The sequence below is a fragment of the Lutra lutra genome, chromosome 16 (assembly GCF_902655055.1).
Source record: "Lutra lutra chromosome 16, mLutLut1.2, whole genome shotgun sequence".
Taxonomy (NCBI): domain Eukaryota; kingdom Metazoa; phylum Chordata; class Mammalia; order Carnivora; family Mustelidae; genus Lutra; species Lutra lutra.
The window spans coordinates 19,723,007-19,747,201 of NC_062293.1; the positions used below are offsets into that span (position 1 = coordinate 19,723,007).

The window sequence follows — 24,195 nt, forward strand, 5'->3', positions numbered from 1 at the left end:
ACAACACTGCAGAGAACCTATTACTTGTCCCTGACAAGTATACTCTCACACACTCCAAATGACTGTGGTGCTTTCTCATTTCCTTAATCCTGGACAATTCCTCCACCACCACATCCAATTTATGATTTTGGCTGATTCTTCATTGAGAAGACAGAAGCAAATGAGAACTTCCTCTCCCCACTAAGTTTGCCAACCCATAAGTACTTTCTGCCTTTCCTCCTCTTTCATTAAAGGAAAGACCCTGTTCCCATCAAAAACCAACTCTTCGTGCATTGGGTCCCATACACTTCACTTTCTCTAGGTCTCTGCTCCTGTGATTATCCATTTTTTCCCCATGTTAGATTTATCCCTCTCTGTTGGATCATTTCCAAACATGATAGATTTCTCCCATCTTGAGAAAAATGGACCCAGATTCCTCTGTAGCTATCACTCCATTTCTCTGCTCTTCTCCATGCTAAGATTTCTTGAATGATATTATTGTCTCTTACTTTACTTCATCTCCCATTCATTCCAGTCCACTCCAATCAGGCTCTCCCACCCCATGTTCTCACTGAGATAGTTCTTGTTAGGTTACCAGTTGCCATACTGATAGCACCAGGGGTTACCTCTCTTCATCTTGCATTTCTGGGTGGTACACATTAACCACTCCACTTTAAAAAAAAATTTTTTTAAAGATTGTATTTATTTATTTAGAGAGTGTGTGAGCAGGGGAAGGGCCAGAGGGAGAGGGAGAGATACAATCTCAAGCAGACTCGCTACTGAACTTGGAACCCAATATGGGGCTCAATCTCAGAACCCTACCATTATGACCAAAAATCATAGGCCAAAATCAAGGGTTGGACACTTAACTGACTTAGCCACCCAGGCACCCCTAACCACTTATATGGCAAGCTGTTCTTCCAACATTCCTCCAACCTTATTGATGACCTATTCCCTTTGCTGGGTCTTCCTCCACTGCTTACTTCCTAATGGTGGCATGCTCCAGGGCTTAGTCCTACATCCTTTATTATTCTCCTCTTACACTTTCTCCCTAAGAGGTATCACCCATGTTCATAGCTATAAATACCATCTGTATGCAGATGGTTCTAAATTTGTATCTCCAGTCCTGACATCTTCACTGAGCTCCAATTGTCTATTTGACATTCCTATTTGGGTAACGAATAGACATCTGAAGCATGATGAGGCCAAACCAGGATTCTGGATTCTTCCATACACCTGTTATTTTCCTGCCCTTTCTCATATCAGTAAAAGACAACTATCCACTTAGTTGTTCAAACCAACATTGAACTGTCAACCTTGATTCCTCTCTTTCCTTCCTCTTGCCACATCTAATTCATCAGCAGGTCCTGTTAGCTTTACCTGTATAATGCATCCTATATGAGTATGCTTTTCTCCATCTCCTCACTTGTTGTGGCTGTTGTTTGAAGATTTTATTTATTTTATCTTTTTGAGAGAGAGAGAGAAAGAGAGAGAACACAAGCAGGGAGGAGGGGGTGAGGGAAGAGTGGGAGCAGGGAGCCTGATGAGCAGGGAGCCCAATGTGGGGGTTGATCTGGGATCATGACCTGAACGGAAGACAGATGCTTAACCAACTGAGCTACCCAGGTGCCCCTCCACTTCCTCACTTCTTGTCCTAGTGTCCAACTCTTGGTTTCAGCTCTGGTCACGATCTCAGGCTCCATGATCAGTGGGGAATCTGCTTGTCCCTCTCCCTCTGCTCTCCCGCGCTCGTGCTCTCTCTCCCACTCTCTCTCAAATAAATAAATAAAATCTCAAAAATTTTAAATTTCATTTTAATATTTATTTATCCCATGGAAACAACTTTCTAAACAATATAAGTCACTGAGAAAAAAAGCAGATTTGGGGCGCCTGGGTGGCTCAGTTGGTTAAGCAGCTGCCTTCGGCACAGGTCATGATCCTGGAGTCCTGGGATTGAGTCCCGCATTGGGCTCCCTGCTCGGTAGGGAGCCCGCTTCTCCCACTGACCTCTCTCCTCTCATGTTCTCTCTCTCAAACAAATAAATAAAATCTTAAGGAAAAAAAAGCAGATTTGACTTTATAAAAATGTAAAACTTTCACACATCTGGAAAACACCTTAATTAAATAGAAGTTGCATAAATTGATGGAAAATATTAAGAAAAATATTAAGAACCTAGCAGATAAATGAGCAAAAGATGCAAACAAAATTCACAAAAGAGAAACTACAGCAAGCCAATATATACAAGTAACCAATAATGCCAGTGAAAATAACAGGGAAGTGCCATTTTTTTTTTTTTTTGGCCCTTATTCATCAGATATATGATATCTAATACTGGCCAGGATATTGTGAAACAGACTCTCTCATATGCTACTGGGGGGAGAATATAATTATGTGCAACCGCTTTCTAATGCAATTGCTAATGTTAGTCAATAGACATGAAATACCCATGCTCTTTTAATTCAATAATCCCAATTGTGAGACTCTAACACAAGGAAGCAGTCAGCTTTTCATTGCAGCATTATTGTAATCACCCAAACTGGAAACAATGGAAATTTCCAGCAAAGAAGAAATACATTAAAGCCACTCATTTGATGTAACATAATGCAACATATGAGAATGGCAATTACAAAAATTGTGTAGCAAAATGAAAAATATAATATGTAACATTAAATTTTAAAAACAGGATACAAAAATTACATACAGATTATAAATACAAATACAACTGTTAAAGTACACAGGAAAAATACATCTGAATGGAAACCATAAAAGTTACAGTGTGGTGAGATTAAGGGTAACATTATGACACTATTCCCTAACTTCCTGTATTTGTTATTTTATCTTCCTATAGGGGCACCTGGGTCGCTCAGTCAGTTAAGTGACTGCCTTCGGCTCAGGTTATGATCCCAGGGTCTTGAGATCAAGCCCCAAATCAGGCTCCCGGCTCAGCAGGGGGGCCTTCTTCTCCCTCTGCCGCTCCCCCTTCCCGTGCTCGCCTGCTCCTTCTCTGCTAAATAAATAAATACCTTCTTTTAAAAAATCATCTTCCTATAAAGGTTTGATCTTGTAAATGAATTGTAGGCTTATTTAAAAAAAAATCCAGCAGTACAAACTTGCCTTAAGTAGAAGAAAAAGTCTCTGTCCCATTGTCCACGTAACATAGGTCATATCATATGTCATGTTATTTTTTTATACAAATAAAATCATACCATGTATACTGCCTATAATTTTTATTTCGATTGACACCTCTTGGCTCAATTCATGGAGAAACCTCTTAGCTAGTCCCCCTATAGCCACCTTTGCCCTTCTTCTGACTATTATCAAAGTGGCCAAACTGACCAAATAAAAAGCAATTTTAGGGGCGCCTGAGTGGCTCAGTGGGTTAAAGCCTCTGCTTTCGGCTCAGGTCATGGTCCCAGGTTCCTGGGATCGAGCCCCGCATCGAGCCCCACATCGGGCTGTCTGCTTGGCGGGATCCTGCTTCCCTCCTCTGTCTCTGCCTGCCTCTGCCTACTTGTGATCTCTGTCAAAAATATGAACAAAAAATCTTTAAAAAAAAAAAAAGCAATTTTACTTTATTCTTTTTCATGGCTACATAGTACTCTGCTGAATGAATAATACCATAATTTATTTAAACAATCCTCTATGGCTGAAGGACATTGAGCAGTGAACAGTCTTGGACGTATATATTTGTGCACTTGTATATCTATTAGGTAAATTCCTAGAAAGATATTTTATGAGTCAAAGAATATGAACATTTAAGAATTTGATAGATGTTTCCAAACTGACCTCTGAAAAGATTATACTAATTTACATTCCCAGCCGATGTCATTTTAGAGTTTCATGAATGCTCATCAGCATTGAATGTTATCAACTGGTTTAGCCTTTACCAATCTCATAAATCAACAATGCTGCCCCATTTAACTTCCATTGACTTAATTACAAATGAAATGAAACATCTGTTTCTTTATCAATCATTTGTTGTTCTCGAGCTCACTTTTTCATATATTTTGCCCATTTCATAACTGGTCTTTGGTGGTTTTTTTGAATAAAGTTCTGTATTTTGATCGAATAGATCTCTGTATATTGAGGAAACTCACCTGTCTTATGAGCCACAACTATTTTCTACATTTTTCTTCTGTAAATTTTTTTTACAGTGTCATTGACAGTTCAGAAAGCTTTAATTTCTAAAGAGTAGAATTCCATATTTTCCTCTTTGCTTTTGATTTTCATCATACTTAGATCTCCAAGATTATAAAAAATATTCACTAATGCTTTCATCTAGTACCTTTAACTATTGTGTTTTTGATTCTTAAATTTGTGACCAACTTGGAGCTTCTTTCGGCGTAAACAGGGAGGTAGAGATTCAGCTCTCTGCTCTCTACATGGCTGTTTGGATCCAGTCATCACTTATTAAGTAGCTCCTTTCCCCACTGATTTGAAATACGAGCTTTTTTTTTTTTTTTTAAAGATTTTATTTATTTATTTGACAGAGAGAGAGAGATCACAAGTAGGCAGAGAGGAAGGCAGAGAGAGGAGGAAGCAGGCTCACTGCTGAGCAGAGAGCCCGATGCGGGGCTCGATCCTAGGACCCTGAGATCATGACCCGAGCCGAAGGCAGAGGCTTAACCCACTGAGCCACCCGGGCGCCCCTGAAATACGAGCTTTTACAATATACTAAAACCCCTGTAAACTTGGTCTATTCTTGAACTATATTATGTTCCATTGATTGTGGTCTATTCCTGCACCAAGACAAAATATTTTAGTTTTATAATTTCAATAACTGGATATTTGATATCCGAAACGCTTTATTTTCCCTAATAAATAGCTAAAATTTTAAAATATAAAATAGAACAGGATAAAATTTACCTCCTCACCTTCCCCTCCCAAGTGTGTCTACCACTTTTTCAGGGGCATTTGAAAGAGAGCCCAGCTCTCCCAAGGAGAAAGTTTTAAAACTGATACTTCAAGAAGAATTAAAGTAGTTCCGCTCAGAAGTAACAAATCTAAAGAAACGTCACAGAGTTACAGATTGGGTGAGGCTCCTCTTTCTTTTCCAACTCGGTCCTTGCCTCTTCCTCACTACTATTGCCCACCCGCTAACGCCTGCCGCGCTTCCCAGCTCAGCCTCTAGGTGGCGCGGCGGAGCCCGTAAGCAAGTACTGCCCGACCGACCACCCAAGCCACAGCAAGGCGGTCATGACGTCACGTCCGGTCCGGGCGGAAGTCCTCTGCTGGCCGACAGGGAAGTATCAGAAGGCTGTGCTATGGCAGGTCTGGAGGCGTCGCTCCCGGAAAGACCTGACGCCACGGTGCCCCCGCGGTAGACCGACCAGGGTTGCGGGCTCCGAGTCCCGAGGTGACGCTCGGGGGCTGAACCGGGGCTTTAGAAGTGAGCCTGGGAACCCTGACGGCCCCTGTCGAAGCCGCTCCCAGACTCTGGGCTGGTAAACTGGCTTTGCCAGGGCTTTCCCGGAAACGGGTCCGCCTGATATCCGACCGCTGCTACAGGGAATGGCGTGGGCGAGGATTTCCCCCCTTCACTATACCAGCAAGGCAGGTGGTAGCCCCGGACCTAGAGTTCAAGGGCGCTGATTCAATCTAACAACGCCTCTCTACCGCCGCAGGGATGGAGGGGTCTAAAACTTCCAGCAGCACCATGCAAGTGAGCTTCGTGTGCCAGCGTTGCAGCCAGCCCCTGAAACTGGACACGAGCTTCAAGATCCTGGATCGTGTCACCATCCAGGAGCTCACAGGTCAGGGAGACCCTTGAAAAGAGGGTGGTCAAGATCGTGGGAAAAGGGCAGCTTTGGAGCTCTAGGTCTTAAGGTGGCTGTTTTTGTAATCTGCCACAAACTTGCTGTGAACTTAGGAAAGACATTTCATCTCTCGGGCTCCCTGTTTTCTAGTCGGGAGCATGGAGGAGTTCTGACAGTGTGTGCTTCTGAGAGCTTCCTATTTTAAGGAAGGGTCCTTAGTTTTCTGCTCTTACTGTTTCAGAGTAAAGGAATATGTATATATAATAATAAACAATGTTTGTTGAGGCCTTACCATATAATAAGTGCCTTACATGCATTATATCACTTATCCCTGCAACAACTCCAATGGAGGAGTACAGTCATCATTTTACAGTTGAGGAGTTGAGGCTCAGAGAGGTTAAGTGACTTATCTGGTAGCCAACATTAGGTAAATGGAGGAACAGTGTCTTAAAGTCCAAGAAGTGAGATGAAGTTAGAGACAAAACAAAGAAAAGACTGAATAGGTAGTTTAAATAAGCTCTTGGGTCCAGAGTCAGCCTGTTTGGATTTAAATCATACGTGTCATTTACTAGCTGGATGGCTTTTTGCAAGTTACTTTTACTTTTTCAGCCTGGGTTTCTTGGTTTCTTTATCTGCAAAATGTAAAATGACCTTAGGGTAATTGTAAGGATTGGATATGATGAAGAACATAAGTACTTAGGGATATGCTGGGCAAATAGTACTCAAGTGTTAGCTGTTATCATTGCTACCAATTTCTCTTTCTCTTTTTTTTTTTTAAAGATTTTATTTATTTATTTGACAGACAGAGATCACAAGTAGGCAGAGAGGCAGGCAGAGAGAGAGGAGGAAGCAGGCTCCCCCCTGAGCAGAGAGCCCAACATGGGGCTCAATCCCAGGACCCTGGGATCATGACCTGAGGTTAAGGCAGAGGCTTTAACCCACTGAGCCACCCAGGTGCCCCCTAATTTCTCTTTCTGAGTGGAATTAACTCTTTTATATATATATATATATATATATATATATATATATATATATGTATTTTTTTTTTTTTAAGATTTTGTTTATTTATTTGACAGAGATCACAAGTAGGCAGGGAGGTAGGCAGAGAGAGAGGAAGGGAAGCAGGCTCCCTGCAGAGCAGAGACCCTGATGCAGGGCTCGATCCCAGGACCCTGGGATCATGACCTGAGCCAAAGGCAGAGGCTTTAACCCACTGAGCCACCCAGGCGCCCCTCTTTAATATATTTTTAACCTTTCACTACAGAAAATTTCAATCATTCGGTCAAGGGAATAGCATAGTGAACTCCCTCATATCCATCACCCTGCTTCAACGATAGGCCACATTCGCCATTCTTATGTTCTCCATATCTTCAAAAATGACATGCCTTTAAATGTATAAATCTTAGCTGTGCATTTTTGACAAAACGGATACACTCGTGTAACTCAGATCATTGGGATGTAGAAAGGTTTCATCTTTCCAGAAAGTTCCCTCGTATTCCTTCCAAGTTATTCTGGAGGAGAGGAGATGTTAATTTTTGTTATGGAAAACTTCAGAGTATAAAAGGAACCTCACATACCCATCACCTATCCTCGACAATTAATAATGCATATTTAGGGGTGCCTGGGTGGCTCAGTGGGTTAAAGCCTCTGCTTTCGGCTTAGGTCATGATCCCAGGGTCCTGGGATCGAGCCCCATGTCAGGCTTTCTGCTCAGCAGGGAGCCTGCTTCCCCCCCCCTCTCTGCCTGCCTCTCTGCCTGCCTCTCTGCCTACTTGTGATCTCTCTCTGTCAAATAAATAAATAAAATCTTTAAAAAATAATAATAATAATGCATATTTAAATCCTGTTTCATCTATACCCCCATCTATTCCCCTCTCACCCCTAATTATTTTGGAGGAAATCCCAAACATAGAGATACTGTAAATATTTTGGTAAGTATTTTTGAAAGATAAGATGTCTTTTTGTTTTTTATTTTTATTTTTTAGGACACAAAGTTTGCTTTAAATATTTTGGAGGGGAAAGGACACTATACTTCTGCTCAAGAGAAACATTTTTACAGTCTTGAGGTCTTTTATTTTGCTTACATTTATCATGCCATGAATTCATAGGGAATAGGTTCCAGCAGCTCGGGCTCCTTTCCGTTGGTTCTCACAATGTTTGCTTCTCTGGGTGAGGCAGGCTGATGCTTCAGTTGAACCCAAGTACCTTTGTCTTTGACTGCTTTCCTTTTCTGATCATTTTCCGCCACAGCCTTCAGGAAGCTGTCTTGGCTCTTTGAGTGTTTAATATGCTCAACACGTACATTAATTCTCTTAGCAAGAATCTTGCCCTTGTTTGTTTACAACAATGCCAACAGCATGCTGAGTAGCATTGTAGACTCTTCCAGTTTTGCCATGGTAACGTTTTGGGGCAGTCCTTTCTGAACAGCGCCCATTCCCTTGATTCCACTGTATCACCTTTCTTGTAAATTCGCATGTATGTCGCCAAAGGAACAACTCCATGTTTTCTAAAAGACCTAAAGAACATACAGTGGGTACCTCTCCTCTTTCCCTTTGTGTTGGTCATTTTAGCGAATTACTGGAAGATGGCAGTTCTGCTAAGATGTCTTTTTAAAAACACAATTGTGATATTACATTGGGAAAAATTTTTTAAATTCTTTAATCTAAAAAAAAAAATTACTTAACCTGATTTAATGGGGGCAAGGGGAGGAAGACAAAAGGTTTATCTATGTGCAGATGGTACTTAAAGGAAAAGGTGGAGGTGGGAGTGGTGATGAGGCTTTTTTTTTCTCGTTTTCCCATACTTTCATACACACTCCAGCTTTGTTAAGACTCTTTCTAATTCTGATATTTTCCTTGTCCTTAGCTCCATTACTTGCCACTGCCCAGATGAAACCAGGAGAGACCCAAGAGGAAGAGGCTAACCCAGGAGAGGTATGAAACACTGGAATGCATGCCTGGTTTATATCTATTGTCCTAGCTAATTATTAATATCCACTCCTCTCCATTCTCAAAAGTAGCTTAGTTTGGACTAGAATATGATTACTCTAGCCAGAAAGGATCATCAGTATTAGAGAACATGTCATTTTTGTTTATTTAAAGATTTTATTTGAGAGACAGTGCGTGCACATGAGCGGGGGTTGGGGAACGCAGAGGGAGAGGGAGAAGCAGACTTCCCGCTGATCAGGGAGTCCACCTTGGGACCCTATCCCGGGACCCTGAGATCATGACTGTGAGCTGAAGGCAGACACTTAATTACTGAGCCCCCCAGCACCCTAAACATGTCTTTTTTAAACTGTGATAACATCAGTGATAATTTTCTTTGTCAAAGGTAGATGTCTAAGTATTTGATCACACATAAATTATATCAAAGTATCAAAAGCATATAAATTATCTACTTTGTTGTATGCCATGGCAGACTTCATTGCAGTCTGATATGGCTTTTTCCTTGTGTGGTGTTTCAGGGCATTCTTCCCCCTAACTGGGAAGTGTTGAGAAAATGTAAATTTAACTACAATGGAGTATAACAATTGGGAGATGTCTCCCACAAAAAGTCACGTGGGACTTGGGGTTTGTCTGTACCGGGGTCCTCTCTTAGTGCACATATCTGAGGATGGGCTAGGTAATACCTATTTCTTAAGTGTCTGGTTTATCAAGTCCGGCAGTTATCAATCAAGGGTAAAACCAGATAGTTCTGAGGCTGTTTGGGACTCCCACCTCCAAGCTGCCAAAGTTCTAATGCCCTCTTATTTCCTTCCCAGGAGCCATTTCTTGAAACTCGCCAGGATGGTGTCTCTCGCAGATTCATCCCCCCAGCCAGGTGCCTACCACTCCCCAGCCCCCTGTTTCTTGCCAGAGGCCAGTAGAATTTTAATGGAACCCAGAACTGAGACCTGGAGCCAGGTAGTAGAGATAAATCACCTAACCTTTTGGCTCTTCCAGAAAAGATATATTCTCTTATACCTGGCCCAGCCCTTTCCAGTATTGGTTTCCCCTGTAGCCATTCACACAGTGGGAAGGGACAGAGGAAAGTCTGAGGGAGTGAATGATCATAAAAGAGATGGGCTCTTGAAAAGCTTTAGAGTAGCAGGTGTTGTTAGATGTTCAGGTTCTTAGTTGTTGATGCATGTGAAGGCTGCTGGTGAGGGGTATAGGATTTAAAAATGGTCTTTCCTGATTCTCCTTCCTTTTCTGCTGTAGACACACACCCACATGTCAGTTTTTGATGCCCCCTCTCCCCTCCTTAGTCCATCCAGGCCAACCTTCGAGCTGAGTGCCCCTGTGGAAGACCAGCATGGCCTTCCCTTGGGAGAGAGGTACCCTTGGGAGGTCAGTCGGGCTAGGAGTGCGTATGCGCCTTGAGACCCCTCAGCCGGTGCTTGAGAGTCCCTGCCACTGACACAGCAGTCGGTGGAGGAGGCCTCTCTGCTCCCTCATGTGGCCCGTGGGCGGGGGGCTGTCTGCAGGATGATGTCTACCGAAAGTGCCAACAGCTTCACTCTGATCGGGGAGGCATCTGACGGCGGCACCATGGAGAACCTCAGCCGAAGACTGAAGGCAAGTGGGCAGCGTCGCAGCGGCAGGCCTGGCTCCTAGAGCGGGTGGCCTGACAGGTCACGGGCGCCAGGCCCTACCCTGACTCTCCCCCACCCCACCCTTCCAGGTCACTGGGGACCTTTTTGACATCATGTCAGGCCAGACCGATGTGGACCACCCTCTATGTGAGGAATGCACAGATACTCTCTTAGACCAGCTCGACACTCAGCTCAACGTCACCGAAAATGAGTGTCAGAACTACAAGTGAGTGCCTCTAGAGCCGGCGCCGGGAACCCGAGGTCTGGATGCTAGAGCTGTCCCTACGCTGAGACGGCCTGGCTCTGACGCGGGAGCTGTGCTCAGGTAAACAGCATAACGGGCTCCCTGCGGTGAGTATATTCTACCTGTGCGCTCGGCAGGCGCTGTCTGGAGATCTTAGAGCAGATGAACGAGGACGACAGTGAACAGCTACAAATGGAGCTAAAGGAGCTGGCATTGGAGGAGGAGAGGCTGATCCAGGAGCTGGAAGAGGTGGAAAAGAACCGCAAGATGGTGGCGGAAAATCTCGAGAAGGTCCAGGCTGAGGCTGAGAGACTGGACCAGGAGGAAGCTCAGTGAGTGGTCACCCTCTTCCTCTGTCTTCCTGGCCTCGAGGCTCCAGGACAAGTGGCTTCTAACTGAATGTGTCTGTGTACTTTGTAAGCTGCAGTCACCTGTCTTTTGGCAGCTTGTCTGCTCCAGATCTGGAGATTCCCACATTTGACAGAGATCACAAGTAGGCAGAGAGGCAGATAGAGAGAGAGAGAGAGGGGAGGAAGCATGTTCCCCACTGAGCAGAGAGCCCGATGCGGGGCTCGATCCCAGGACCCTGAGATCATGACCTGAGCCAAACCCACTGAGCCACCAAGGTGCCCCTCAGGCCCTGTTTCTTGAGTTCTGTTGAGAGGGTTCTATATGAGGGGGCATGCCCAAGTAAGTGAAAAAAGTGTTTGGGTTAAATAGGGGAGAAACGAGGGTTCTAGTTACATTTCCATTGTGTAGGGAACCGTAAGTCAGCCACCCAATCCGCATCCTGCTATGGAAAGATGAGCTTGGTGGCCTACATTTGTTCTTTCCTAGCCCCAAAATTTCACTGGTGATCCTGCCCTGAGAAAACCCTCTGTCCAGGGGAGGAGACCCAGTGGTGGCACTAACTAAAGTGGGGGAGGTGATGGACAGAGAAAAAATTAATTTTTTCAAAGTTGTGAGCAAGTTCCCTTGGAAATGGTGTATCTAACTCTAAAGGACTGGTAGGTGCATAGAAGTGAGGTTCTGGTAGTTCAGTTACGGTCATTTCAAGGAAAAAGCCACTCGTAACCCCCTCACCTCCCTTCTGTAAAGGATCAGAAATATGAGAAGCGCTTGGCCCGGGTTTAGGAAAGTCCTGTTTTCCTATACCTTTTGCATGTGGGCAGCTGGAATTTGAGACCTTTCTGTCCCTCGTAGGCAGAACAACTAGGGCCTGTATGTTCCTTTGAATGGGATCTGTGCCAAATGGAAAGGATGCTGTAACTAGGTCTCCCCATAACCACCAGACTGAGCTGTTATGCCGGGTGGTGAGAGAGAAGTTTCAGTCCTGAACCAGCAGCCTTCAGTGGCCCCCTTGCTGCTCACAGGTACCAGCGGGAGTACAGTGAATTCAAGCGACAACAGCTGGAGCTGGACGATGAGCTGAAGAGCGTGGAAAACCAGATGCGCTATGCCCAGATGCAGCTGGACAAGCTGAAGAAAACCAATGTCTTCAATGCAACCTTCCACATCTGGTAACGCGGGCTGGAGGGTGAGGAGGGCCAGGGGAGCACTGCACGCCTGCACCTTAGCTGCTGACCGCCAGGCCGGGGTGTCCGCCTCCCACCATGTCGGACTGTACACAGTCACCCCATCCAGGCTGCTCTCGTTCCCTGTGATGGGATAGGCACCTCCGGGGTTGGAACTCTAGAGCTTGGTGACGTCCACTCCCCCAAGGAAAGGAAAAGATCTGAGCCCCGCAGTCCCACGAAAACCTTGTCATCTGCCCAGGTGTTCCCCCTAGGATCACTGATGTATTTATTCGACGTTTTTTCCATTTAACTAGTATCTGTTGGGCATCTTGTACATGGCGGGCACCTTGTTAAGCACCCAAAGGGCAATAGCACACAGCGTGCGTTCTGCCTTCTGGTTGCTTAGAATCTCGTGGAAGGGATGGCTGTGTGATAGCCTGTTGTGATGCGGCGTGGTGACTGTGACCCCCGGGGCGGCGTCAGGGGGAGCTCTGGGGCCGTATAAAGGCACTGGATGCAATTTGGGAAGGCCCCATGGAAAGTTTGCCCCAGGGGAGGTTGATGTTTAAGCTGAGACATGAAGGGAAGCCTGCAGAGGGGGATTGTTCTTGGTGGAGGAACATCATGTGCAAAGAAACAGAGGAACATGGGGGTGGTGAGTCCGGAGACCTGAAAGGAGCTTATTGTGACTGGAGATTGAGTGTGAAGGGGAGAGTGACAGGATATGAAACTGGAGAGTGACCAGTTCTCCAAGGAGCTCGTAGGCCTCATGAAGGGATTTGGGCTTCATCCAAAGGGCAGTGGAAACCGCTGAAGCACTTTAGGCAGGGAGGTGACTTAATTACATTTGCATTTGTGGGTGGTCGCTTTACCTGCGCTGTGGGAAGTGTTGGCGGTGGTGGGGGGGAGAGCAGTGCCAGTGGTAAGGAAACTTGTCAGTAGGCCTCTAAGTGGGAAAAGATAGAGCAGCGGCACTGAGTTTGGAAAAAAGTGGATAGATTGGAGAGATTTAGGAAGTCCAGTCAAGAGGGCTTGGTGTTTTTTGAGGGGAGGGAACAGAGAGGGAGCATTCAGGAATGATGTCCCCCTTTCTACTTTGGCATCTGAGCACAGGCGGAAAGATGACGACTCACGTTTGGATGTGTATTTAAAGTGCCAAGTAGAGGGGCTCCTGGCTGGCTCGGTCGGTAGGTAGAGCACGTGGCTCCTGATCCTGAGGTCATGAGTCCAAGCCCTGCGTTGGGCACGGAGCTTACTGAGTAAATAAAGTGCCCAGTAGAGCTGAGGTATGTGAATGGGGAGATGAGGAGAGAGATTTATGCAAGGGTTTAGGTGCGAGCCGGAAGCCTCAAATTGCTGAGTGTTAAGGTCTCCCTGTGTTTCCCCCCACCCTCCCGCCTTCCTCCAGGCACAGTGGACAGTTTGGCACCATCAATAACTTCCGACTGGGTCGCCTGCCCAGTGTTCCTGTGGAATGGAATGAGATCAATGCCGCCTGGGGTCAGACGGTGTTGCTGCTCCACGCCCTGGCCAATAAGATGGGTCTGAAATTTCAGAGGTAAGAAATGCCCCTCTCTCTTGGGGTGTGGCATGTCCTTGATGTAATCTGTATCTCCAGCGGGGGAGTCCTCTGCTGGGGCAGGAGCTCTTGCTCCCAGCACACTGAGGGTTTTCTGTCTATGGAGACTCTGCTTCTGATCATCCCCCTTACAACAGGGCTCTCTCCACTCAGCCAGCAGTCCTTGAACTGCATGACCAGAGCTATGGTCCCCAGCCCAGCTTCTCCAGAACCTTGTGGTTCCTCAAGCTGTTTTCAGCTTTTGTTTTTTTCAGCCTAAACAAAACCTACATGTTCCAATGAAAGGCCCCCTAGCCAATTATATAATAAATGTAGTTGGCTCAGTAAACCACATATTTTAAACACGGAGTCTATGGGGAGATGAGGGAGAGGGGTGGGAATAATAAAAGTTGTCCTTGGGAGGATGAAGCCTGAAAATCACTGGGTTCTAACATTCCAGTAATCACTTCAGCAGGAGTCCTGTATCCGTCTCCGTGTGCATCTCCATTTTAGGTATCGACTCGTTCCCTATGGAAACCATTCATATCTGGAGTCTCTGACAGACAAATCTAAGGTATTCTGGGAAGCCCCATTCTCACTGGAAGGCAGAATCCTTGTACCTCCTGAGGGAATGGTTTCCTTTTGATAACAGCATTTCTTAGTTTCTTTCTTAGAGGTATCTCATGATCCCATGTCTTGTTCGGGGTCTTGTCTAGGTCAGGATTAGCCCTTTGGGGCCTAGAGACACAAAATAGGTTCTTACAATCTGTTGAAAAGGGCTAAGGGCAGATCAGAGGAGATGTATGCTGGGGTGGGAAAGGGATCACCGTGAGGATCAAGGGTTTTATTTTAATTCATTTCCAGTGATGGTGAAGCAGTTCTTGGTGGCTCGTATTGGCCCAAGTTTACTGTTTTCCAGTGGAATACGGACAGAACACCACTCGAGGGATTGCTAGGCTTGGGAACAATCGCTGGTAGCCGGTCTCAGTGCCACCCCCTTAGCTGGTTCTCTCTCTTCCTGGCCAGGAGCTGCCATTATATTGTTCTGGGGGGTTGCGGTTTTTCTGGGACAACAAGTTTGACCATGCCATGGTGGCTTTCCTGGACTGTGTGCAGCAGTTCAAAGAAGAGGTAGAGAAAGGCGAGACACGTTTTTGTCTTCCTTACAGGTCAGTATCCCCTAATGTGGAATGAACATGGAGTAGGACCAAATTGAGCAGAATTGAAGGGACAGTAAGAATGGAAGCAAAACATAGTGTGTAAATGGTGGGAAAGCAGAAAATGCTGCAGAGTCACATGACTGATGGGCAAAGACGGATTCAACATTCCTAGCAGGACTGAATGTGACCACTTGGTCCCTGAGGAGAAAGAATATTCTCTTCGGGGCTTTGGGGGGATTTTCTTAGCACAGAGGTCAAACCAGTTCTCTAATTCCCGGAAGCTTTTCCCCTTAAGCCCTTGTAAATAAATAAGAATGCTTCTTTTGGTCAAATTTTATAAGAGCCCAGTGATAGACGGAGACCTTAGTTCAAGAGGGTAAGGCCAAGCTGCTTCTGTCACCCCAAAACAAAGCATTTCTTTTCTTCTGCCTCCCTTCTCTCCCCGTGAGTTCAGGGATGCCTAGGAAAACAGTCAGGAGTACTGTAACCCCCACGTACCCTCTGCTGCAGGCTTCTCATTTGTTTGGGTGTGTGTCCTGTCCCTGTACCCCGCAATGACAATGAGGCTCTTGTGACAGCCTTCTTGATGTTTGGCTTTCAAGCAAATCCAAAATACACTATCATTCCTTGCCAGGAGTTCTTTACTAGATAAAATGACGTGAATGGTCCCATGACCCAAGTCCCTGCCCATTTGCCTGAACTGACTTAACTCGAATCTCAGTTACTAATGAGCTCTGCTGTGTCCGTCTGCAGGATGGATGTGGAGAAAGGCAAGATTGAAGACACAGGAGGCAGTGGCGGCTCCTATTCCATCAAAACCCAGTTTAACTCTGAGGAACAGTGGACAAAAGCTCTCAAGTTCATGCTGACGAATCTCAAGTGGGGGCTTGCTTGGGTGTCCTCACAGTTTTATAACAAGTGACTTTTTTTTTTTCTGAGGAAGATAAGTTTGCCTTAAAGGCTTTAAATTTTGTTTTGTTTGCAAAGAGAAAAAAGTATTTTAAATTAAATTCGGGTACTATTAAACAGCACATGTTTACAATACCAAAAAAGAAAAAAAAAATCCACAAAAGCCACTTTATTTTAGGATATCATGTGACAGTTTCCAGAGCTACAACATGCCTTGTACAGCTACCAGCCTTTGTCATAGTTTTGACTCTTAACCCCATACCTCCCTTGCCCCCTTCCCCTCAAAATAATTTAAATTTGCTTTTGTTGTTGTTGTTAATGGAGTTGAATTGAGATTGATGTGTTTTCACTGGGTTTTCTCTCTCTCAACTTCCTGCACTTAAAATATGAACTAGAAACTTCTGTCTGCACTGAGACGACGAGATGTGTGAGACGCACAGTTGGATAATGTGAGAGAGTGACACATCAGCTTTGGTTACCAGGTGGTGTGATCAGAAGCTTGAGATTTAACACTTGTCCTGTCTTGGTTCTCGTGCTGACTGCCTACTCTGCTTTCTGTTAGAAATATGAAATGGTGTTTGATATTGTCTGAGACATTATGCAGAGATTTAATTATTTGTAATAAAAGTTTTAACTGCAGTCTGGTAACTGCCCAGAGGTGTACTGTTGGGCTTTTTTGTTGACTAAGATAGAGTACTTTATATTCTAGGAGTGTTGAGTTCAAGTGCAGTTTGTGGAAATTCTGTCGAAACATGTTTAGAGATGGATTAGTGTTATTCTTAAAAAAGACTCGTGGGGATAGTCAGCTGTAGAGGAAGCCCCATTTGTGTACATCTCAGTGACAGAACAGAGATGTTAAGCTAACTTGAAGGGGAGATAAAGGTTGCCTCCTTGATGATCAGTCAAGGTCACCCAAACAGTCCCGGTTTTCAAGCCCCTGGTTAATACTCATTTTCATGTCTGGTGTCCTCTCTCAATGAAGTGAACAGTTAAGGAAAAGCTATAAATATCTTGTTAAACAAAAACGAACCAACTTCACTAATGTTCTGTCTCCTCCCAGCTCCTTGACATTTTCAGTCTTGATAACGGTGAAAAGGACATGCTTGTCAACTTTAACTCTCTCTCTGGTGCAGAAAAAGGAGCATGAAGTTGGAATACAAAACATAGTTCAAAAAGATACTCGGAACTTCTGTATCCTGAGTCGGAGAGTACACAAAAGGAGGGCTGAGCGCGGTGAGGAAGGCTGTTTATACTTGGTGGGCTGAGCGCACCTGTGTTGGAGGCACCTCATGTGTTAGAGCCAGCGGAGGCCCTCAGAGCTCTGGGCTCCAGGTGGGGAGGAGCCGGCCGCTGTCGGGCAGGAGTGTTGGCTCCCACGCTGTGAGTCAGGATTGCGTAAGAGAGCTCAGCGATGCTTTCCAAGGCAATGCCTGTGATGCTGTGCAAATGCCCCACAACCTACGGAAGGAGACAGACTCCGTATTACTAAATAACCTCACTGTGTTTTAGCGCACAGACAGACACATCCCTTGGCCTGTTCTCTCAAGCCATATGTAAATTTTTTTGTTTCTCTGCATTTGCAGAGAAGATTAAATCCAGATCCCAGTGTTTGCCAATGGCCAGGTGACATTCGGATCCCTTTACCCTGATAGTGTGAGCCTGGAAAGTTTCTGCTAGACATTCCATTCTGCTGGAGATAAGGTCTATGAAATATGAAGATGGCATTGGGGCCTAGACATTGGCTTCTACTGGGGAGCGCATACTTACTGGACCTGACCGTAATAGTGGGTTGTCATCAGAAAGGGAGAGGAACAAGCTGAATGTTACCCTCCATTTCCAGTTCCATAAGGGGAAAACGAGAGGGCTTTTCAGGGCTGCCCTAGTGTTCCCGCCCCCCAAATCCTGCTTACTCATCCTCATGCTGGGTCTTGACTTATTTTTTATAAGTTGTCTTCTCTTTTCCCCTAACCGATGGGAGAATGCTTTCTATTGAGTGCATTCTGACCACACCAGTCCTGCTCAGTGGTGCGCACCTGGCTCCAGCACTCGTGGTTTTGGATGAAAGCACTCGCCGCAATGATTCCTACCGCCAACAGCATGAAGTCTTCCTTCACTGAAACAAACTTTTCCCTGAGTGATTAAAACCATATTAATTTTGGAGCTTGAATGGAACTTGACCTTCCAAATCCGAGGGCCATGGGACTTCACCTATGAGTTGTTTATGTTGATCATCTTGGACTTTTTTAGATATCGAAGGAAATGCCCAAGTGATGGCTAATTGGCCTCCTCCCCCAACCCACCTGGGATCAAAACCTGAGCCTTCTGACTGGTTTATCGGCCTTTGTTGTCCCATCTGCCTCCCTAACACATGTAACTGTGAGCCTTTTTACCAGTCTGACTTTACAGTAATCAAACCCTTTTGTCGAAGTCGCAACCCTGTGACTGTCTTTTTTTCCTAAGCGACTAAAAGGCAGTCCAGTAATCTCAAATCGAAACAGCAGTAAAGGAAGAACTATGAAAGAAAGCATGTTAATTACCTGCAGTCATTTAAATTTAAAAGCAAAATCCTTTCGGGTTTTTGCTGATGGGGCTCAGTCATCTGCATCCAAGCAACGTACTGGGAGTTCATTAAAACCAGTGACCTGTGCAGACTGGATGCCTTATTGGGTAAATTCCATTCCCGTGGTATGTTCTCGAGGTGTGCTTCAAACACTGTTTCTGGAAGGGGCCTACCCGAAGGAGTTGGCTTACCCTTGCAGCTGACTGGGTACAGAGTTTTCAATGGAAGCCCTCAGCAGGCTCTCATATATGGGTTCATGCAGGAGATAGACAAGGTCGAGCAGGGTCAGGCAGGTTGTGTGCAGCTGTGTGGCTGGGACCAAGCAGCCATTGTATCCTAGATGGAGTATGGGCATGGCAAAGAGCGGTAAGTGGGTCCTCTCTGATCACTATCACCGTTGACGTGTGACACAAAGCTCTTGAGCTAATGTTTTCTACTGTAGGAAACCTCTTTAGATGGAGGTCAATTTTTTTTTTTTTTTTTTTTTTTTACAGACAGATCACAAGTAGGCAGAGAGGCAGGTAGAGAGAGAGGGAAGGGGAAAGCAGGCTCCCTGCTGAGCAGAGAGCCCAATGCGGGGCTCGATCCCAGGACCCTGGGATCATGACCCAGGCTGAAGGCAGAGGCTTTAACCCACTGAGCCACCCAGGCGCCCCTAGTTGGAAGTCAATTTTAAAGGATAAAGGGGAAGATAGAGAAATCTCCATCTGCCGTGTACACACAATTAGAATATATTTGCTTGCTCCCCTCTTAATCTCATCCCTCTCTAGAAAATCACCTCGTTGATCCTGTAATAAGAGAGTGCCCAGTGAGACCAGCCAGACGCTGACACCTGAGTCTCCGTCCCTGACAGTTACCAAAGGAACACGGGATTTGGTCATCCCAGGCTTCCTGCCATTTCCCACTGGCCGGTTCTGCCCACTGCTTCCAAAGCCCTGGGCACATGCTTATTGCCTTCTACGAAGATGCCAACCCACACCCCTGACACAGTAGATACCTAACACCTCCAGAAGCATCTCCACATATGCCAGGGGAGTGGGCAGATTGATCTGGAAGTTCAGGGACTTCAAAACATCAAGCTCTGACTCCAGCAGTTCTTCTTTACTGTGCACATACCCTAGAGCCTGGAGGAAATTCAGGACTGTAACGTTGCTGATGATCTGAGCAAAGAAAAACAAAACAGTGAGAGAGAGAGAAGGGTGTCAGACTAAAGGTCACGCATCTTGGCGTAGCATACAAAGCTTTTCAGTCCAGCCCATGCCTTCATCTCGCCATCTCTCTTGGCAGTTGGCCCCTCACGCCCCATGCCTGTCACACAGGATTACTTGCAGTTCCTGAGACCGTCCAGCTCTCCAAGCCTGTACACATGCGGCTTCCTGTGTCTGGATCTCCCTCTCCCTTTCCTCTCTCCCTGCTTTCCTGAACCCCTCTCCCTCTTTCTTAGCATCCACGCCTACCTACCTCCCTTCAAGAAGTCGTTTTCTTTAAATACACTTGCTTGACTTTCCAAGGCCAAGGAGGTACACCATAGCTGTCTGTATTTACACTCATCAGCGCGCGCTCCCACGTTATCTGCCTGCGTGCCTTCTCCCATTGGATAATAAATTCCTTGAGGGTGCTGGCAATATTTTCACTTGTTGTACCCATGGCACCGAGTGCAGCCTCTGGCCACAGAAGACAGTGAATCCTTGTGGCAGGAATGATATTTTACCACACAGGCATCGGGTAGGGGTATGGAAACATTTTATCCCCTATAAATGTAACTGTTTGTCTGTAACACTGATAGGCCTGTTGGCAATTCAGGCACCTTACGTAAACTGTCCTTGAGTCCAAGGGGAGGAAAGGTGACCTGCATAAATGATGGCATCTGTCCAGCAATTACACTTTGGGAACAGAACCGCAGGCTATTAAAGAACTACCTGTGTGTGTGTGTGTGTAGGAGGTGTGCTTATTTAGAAAGCATAATTGCACTCTGGAATTTCTACAGGAGTCATAACACCTAGCTTAGGAGGAGGTTTCTCACAGTCGCCTGCGGACGAGCTGGTTTCTGCTACCACGCAGGTGCCCAGGAGGGACCCCCGCTCCTTACTTTGTAGTGGAAGGAAAGTTTGCTCGCCAGTTGAACACACGACACAAGACGCAGGATAAACTTGCTGGAAAGCTGCTCTTTCAGAGCTTTCCAATTCTGAGGCTCCTTCTTCTCACTCAGCTGGACCGTGGCTTGCCGGTACATATTCTCTGCCTGCTTAACCATAAACCTAGGAGGGAGGGAAGGGGAGAGTAGTCAATCCACACTCACTCAAACTAAAGGAAGTTTGTGCAGCAAGCTCTGCCCTATCTCCAGTCTCCAGTCTCAGTCCCTGGCTGAGAAACTGGACATTTGCAAGCAGTAGAGTGTGCCAAAGCAGGTCTCGTGCTGAAGGGCGACTGTCGTGTTTTTTTTTTTTTCCTTTTTAAGATGTTTTAAGGGTACGTTAGTCCTTCTAAGAGGTACCACTCACACAGGCCTACGCCCAGGGCTTTACCTTTCTAGGATTTCTACAGCCTGGTAGCTCACAGATTTCTCCAGACACCATTGTTCAGACAGGAGAAAAACAAACTCTGCCGAAACAAGAGAGAAGAGACTAATTCACAAGGTGCAACCAAAACCATTCTGTGAACTCCTGGCATTGTGTAAAAGCCATGAGGGGGCCGAGGGAAGAGGGTCAGGGGGTGAGAAAGGGGACTCAAACAACCCAAGCTGAGCTGAGTTCCCTTTCCTGCCAACAAGCAGATCAGAGGCATGAAAAGGAGACTGACTGAACGCCAAAGACAAGGGCTTCCCAAGCCCCCTCAGTGACCCTTGAGCCTTCCTGTGGGTCCCAGCTGATAAAAGCTTGGCCAGCTACACACAAACATACCAGCCTCTACACCATGCTGGGAACCTCCAGCTTCAAGGGAGATTCTTGGATGGATTAAAACCCCTAACCCCTATATTCTGTTTTCAGTGGAATGTTGACAGGAGCAGAAAAAGGCCCTCCTGGAGCTTCAATATTCTTTACAACAGTGTTTGTTTAGTAACCGCCCTCTAGAGAACTCCCATTGCTTTACAAACACGATTCACCTTACAGCTGGACACCATCTCCCTACCACCAGTTTGTTGGGTGAATCTGTGGTGGCTGAACTTCTCCCCAGGAGCAATTTTGTTACTATGGAGTGGCTAGTTTGGAAGAAATATCCCCTAGATCAGGGAACATAGCGCACTTTGGGGGAGGGGGGGCAAAGTCAATGGGAAGGTGGGAAGGGCAAGATACCTTGGCAAGATCTTAGGCTGCCTCTGTTTCTCTTTGGAAGAACAGCCCCAGATAGAATTCTGTTTAGTTTGCAATCTCATTAAGAGGGTGGAAACAAGGGTAAATGTTAGTTCTTAACAAAGGAAGCTCCTGTAGAACTTGGGACTTTTAGCACTGATCAGTAAAGAATTATGCACAGTCGAATGACCATGTGTCTTCAGAGAAAGTTCGACTTTCTCAGGTACATGGAAGTCATGCTAGCACAAAGCTGAACAGTCCGTTTGATGTGTTACACATATGTACAAAACTTTACTGTTACAGAAACTAAAACCCTGCTAGCAGTGGCCAATAAGAAGATTAGCTTAAGCAGTTAAGCAAAATACCCTAAAACACATAATTGTGTGTCATTAGTCCTTATATTTGCTGGAGTTTAGGCTTCCTTTCTGTTTTGTTTGTGAGTATACAGTTGTTTGGTTTTGTTTTGGTTTGGGTCTGAATTATCTGGGCGATTGTTTCTATTTTCTAGTTTAACTCGCCAAGAAAACTGAGGTAGGGTTAGGTGCAATGCAGAACGATTATGCCTCCCCGCCCTACTGGCTCTCCATCCTGCACTAATAAACACATCTATTAACTGAAAGACCCTCCCCTTCTATCCTCTTAAGCTACAGCTCTTTATCTCCCTAGTTTCCATCACTGTTAACCTTCTTGAAAGGCTGGCTTAAACCTGCTGCTTCCATTTCCTCGTGAATTCCCTATTGTTCTGCAGTTTGGCTTCTACTTTTCCCAATTTGCTACAACAATGATCTCAAAGGCCAGCAACTATGTCCAAATTATTAAATAACATCACCCTTTTGCAACCTTTATTCCATCATTCATATCCCTGAGGCATGTGAAATAGCTGACCGTCATCCTTCTGGAAACTCTTGGCTTCCCAAGGTGTCTGGGTTCTGTTCCTTCCTCCCAACCATATTTTTAGTTCCCTTCATGACTCTTCTTCCTACTCCAATTGCCTGAAAACAAAATGTCTCCTAGGGAACATTTTGACCTTGACCTGCTTCTCTTTTCTCCCTCTCAGACTCATTCTCGGCCAGTTTTCAACAGTATCATTATGAAGATAACTCCTAAAACTTTATCTCCAGTTCTGACTTCTCTTCTGACTTATTTTTTAAACAGCTCACCAGAAACCCTACTTTAGATGTTCTACAAGCACTTGAAACTCAGTAGGTCCAAAACCAAATCTGTTACTTTCCCAAACAAAGGTCACGTTTCCTCCTGTTTTTTTTTGTTTTGTTTTGTTTTTTAAATGAATGTGTGTGTTTCTCTTAACAGCACCATATACTCCCATTCTCTTAGGCTCAACCCTTTGGCACAGTCATCTTCGCCTTCTACACCTCTTAAATTCATCCACTGCAGAGCTCCAGATTTTATCTCTGAAATGTTTTTAATCCATCCTCCCTTGTCATTCCGTCTGCCCTGTTGCCTAACTACTGACACAGACTCCTCTGGTCTACCTCCCTCCTCTCTCTCTCTCTACTCCAAACCATTCTTTACATCAGAGCCAACATAATCTTTTTCTAGGGCAAAGGCTAAAGTCACATCACTCCCATATTTGAAAACCTTCAATGCCGTCCTGTTTCCCTAGTAAGCTATGTATAAACTCTTCCCTTTGGCATTCCACACGGAATGTCTCCAAACTTTTCTGGTCTTAATTTCAACTCTTCTTCCACACTCACCCCAAGCTTCTCTATGTCCATGCTTTACTCGGTTATCATACCCTTTTGGTAGAAAAGCTGTCCCCCTCCTCCACCTTCGCCAATCAAAATGTCATCCTTCCTCAAGGTCTACCTGAATTCTTCTTACCCTCACTTCTCCCTATCACTCCTTTCGATTCCCACAAAAGCTTCTTTTATCTGGCATGTCACTTATCTAACCATCCTTGTTGTCAGTTACAGATTTGTTCTAATCTGCATCTCCGTTCTACCCCGCTCTCCCCCAAGTGGTGTGGGTAAGCACTCTGTAGGGGCTGAAGTCAAGGGTGGGGTGCTGCGGGATCTCGTCCGTTACCACATCCCCTGGACCTGGCATCTGGTAGTTACTAACAACACTTATTTGGATGAATAAGGTAAACGGAATCTCCAGGTCGGTGACTCAAAGACGGGTGCCCCCGGTCTCCCATGAAACTCGTTCCCCAGCCCGGCGTCCACACCCACGATCCGGGTCTCCCTGAAGCTGCCCGTCCGGCCGGCAGCCTCCTGCACCGCTTGCTCATTCTGCTGCGCCAGGTGAAGCAGAGCGTCTTCGATTGTCTCTGTGGCGACAGCTCCGAACTGGAAATCACTGAGGGAGGCCAATCTTGACCTCACAGGTCTGTCCATCTTCAGAAGCCTCGGGGGACACCTGGGCGACTCACTGGATCCATAAACCCACCCCCTTAGCTTAGCTGCAGACAGAATCTTTCGCCTTCCGTGTGCTTGTCTTCACCTCAAGGGCGAGGAAAACCCAATGCCCACTGAGGCCTCGAGCCCTCCACAGCCTTTTCCCGCCCCAACGGCCGCGGACCCCTCAGCCAATCAGAATGCTCGGCCGCTTGCCACCTCCCCTTTCGCCCCCACCGCTCTTCCGCTAAGGCGAAGAGCCGCACTCGCATCGGGAAAGAAAACGCGGAC

The 24,195-nt window shown here is 45.8% G+C and overlaps 2 protein-coding genes across 13 annotated transcripts; one reads left to right on the forward strand and one right to left on the reverse strand.

Annotated features, from left to right (window-relative positions):
- The first annotated feature begins 5,199 nt into the window (after positions 1–5,199).
- On the forward strand, positions 5,200–16,341 carry BECN1 (beclin 1). Of its 9 annotated transcripts, none has more exons than XM_047706453.1 (13): positions 5,200–5,336; positions 5,605–5,733; positions 8,602–8,669; positions 9,497–9,555; positions 9,983–10,051; positions 10,202–10,292; positions 10,399–10,535; positions 10,691–10,885; positions 11,927–12,073; positions 13,479–13,628; positions 14,142–14,202; positions 14,655–14,797; positions 15,542–16,341. In XM_047706453.1, exons 2-13 carry the CDS (start codon positions 5,607–5,609, stop codon positions 15,708–15,710), a joined length of 1,416 nt encoding a protein of 471 aa, XP_047562409.1. In that variant the 5' UTR covers positions 5,200–5,336; positions 5,605–5,606; the 3' UTR covers positions 15,711–16,341. The 9 variants fall into 9 exon arrangements, with proteins under 9 accessions (XP_047562409.1, XP_047562411.1, XP_047562414.1 ...); XM_047706454.1 differs by having other exon boundaries at positions 5,204–5,369; XM_047706455.1 differs by lacking the exon at positions 9,983–10,051.
- CNTD1 (cyclin N-terminal domain containing 1) lies at positions 15,724–24,086 on the reverse strand. Of its 4 annotated transcripts, none has more exons than XM_047706464.1 (7): positions 23,736–24,086; positions 20,783–20,858; positions 20,347–20,515; positions 19,255–19,381; positions 18,449–18,593; positions 17,731–17,827; positions 15,724–17,155 (listed from the first exon to the last, which is right to left on the reverse strand). In XM_047706464.1, the coding sequence occupies exons 1-7, from the start codon at positions 23,902–23,904 to the stop codon at positions 16,985–16,987; spliced, it is 954 nt and encodes a 317-aa protein (XP_047562420.1). In that variant the 5' UTR covers positions 23,905–24,086; the 3' UTR covers positions 15,724–16,984. The 4 variants fall into 4 exon arrangements, with proteins under 4 accessions (XP_047562420.1, XP_047562419.1, XP_047562422.1 ...); XM_047706463.1 differs by having other exon boundaries at positions 19,255–19,417; positions 23,736–24,084; XM_047706466.1 differs by lacking the exon at positions 23,736–24,086 and adding an exon at positions 23,304–23,482 and having other exon boundaries at positions 19,255–19,417.
- Positions 24,087–24,195: the final 109 nt, after the last annotated feature.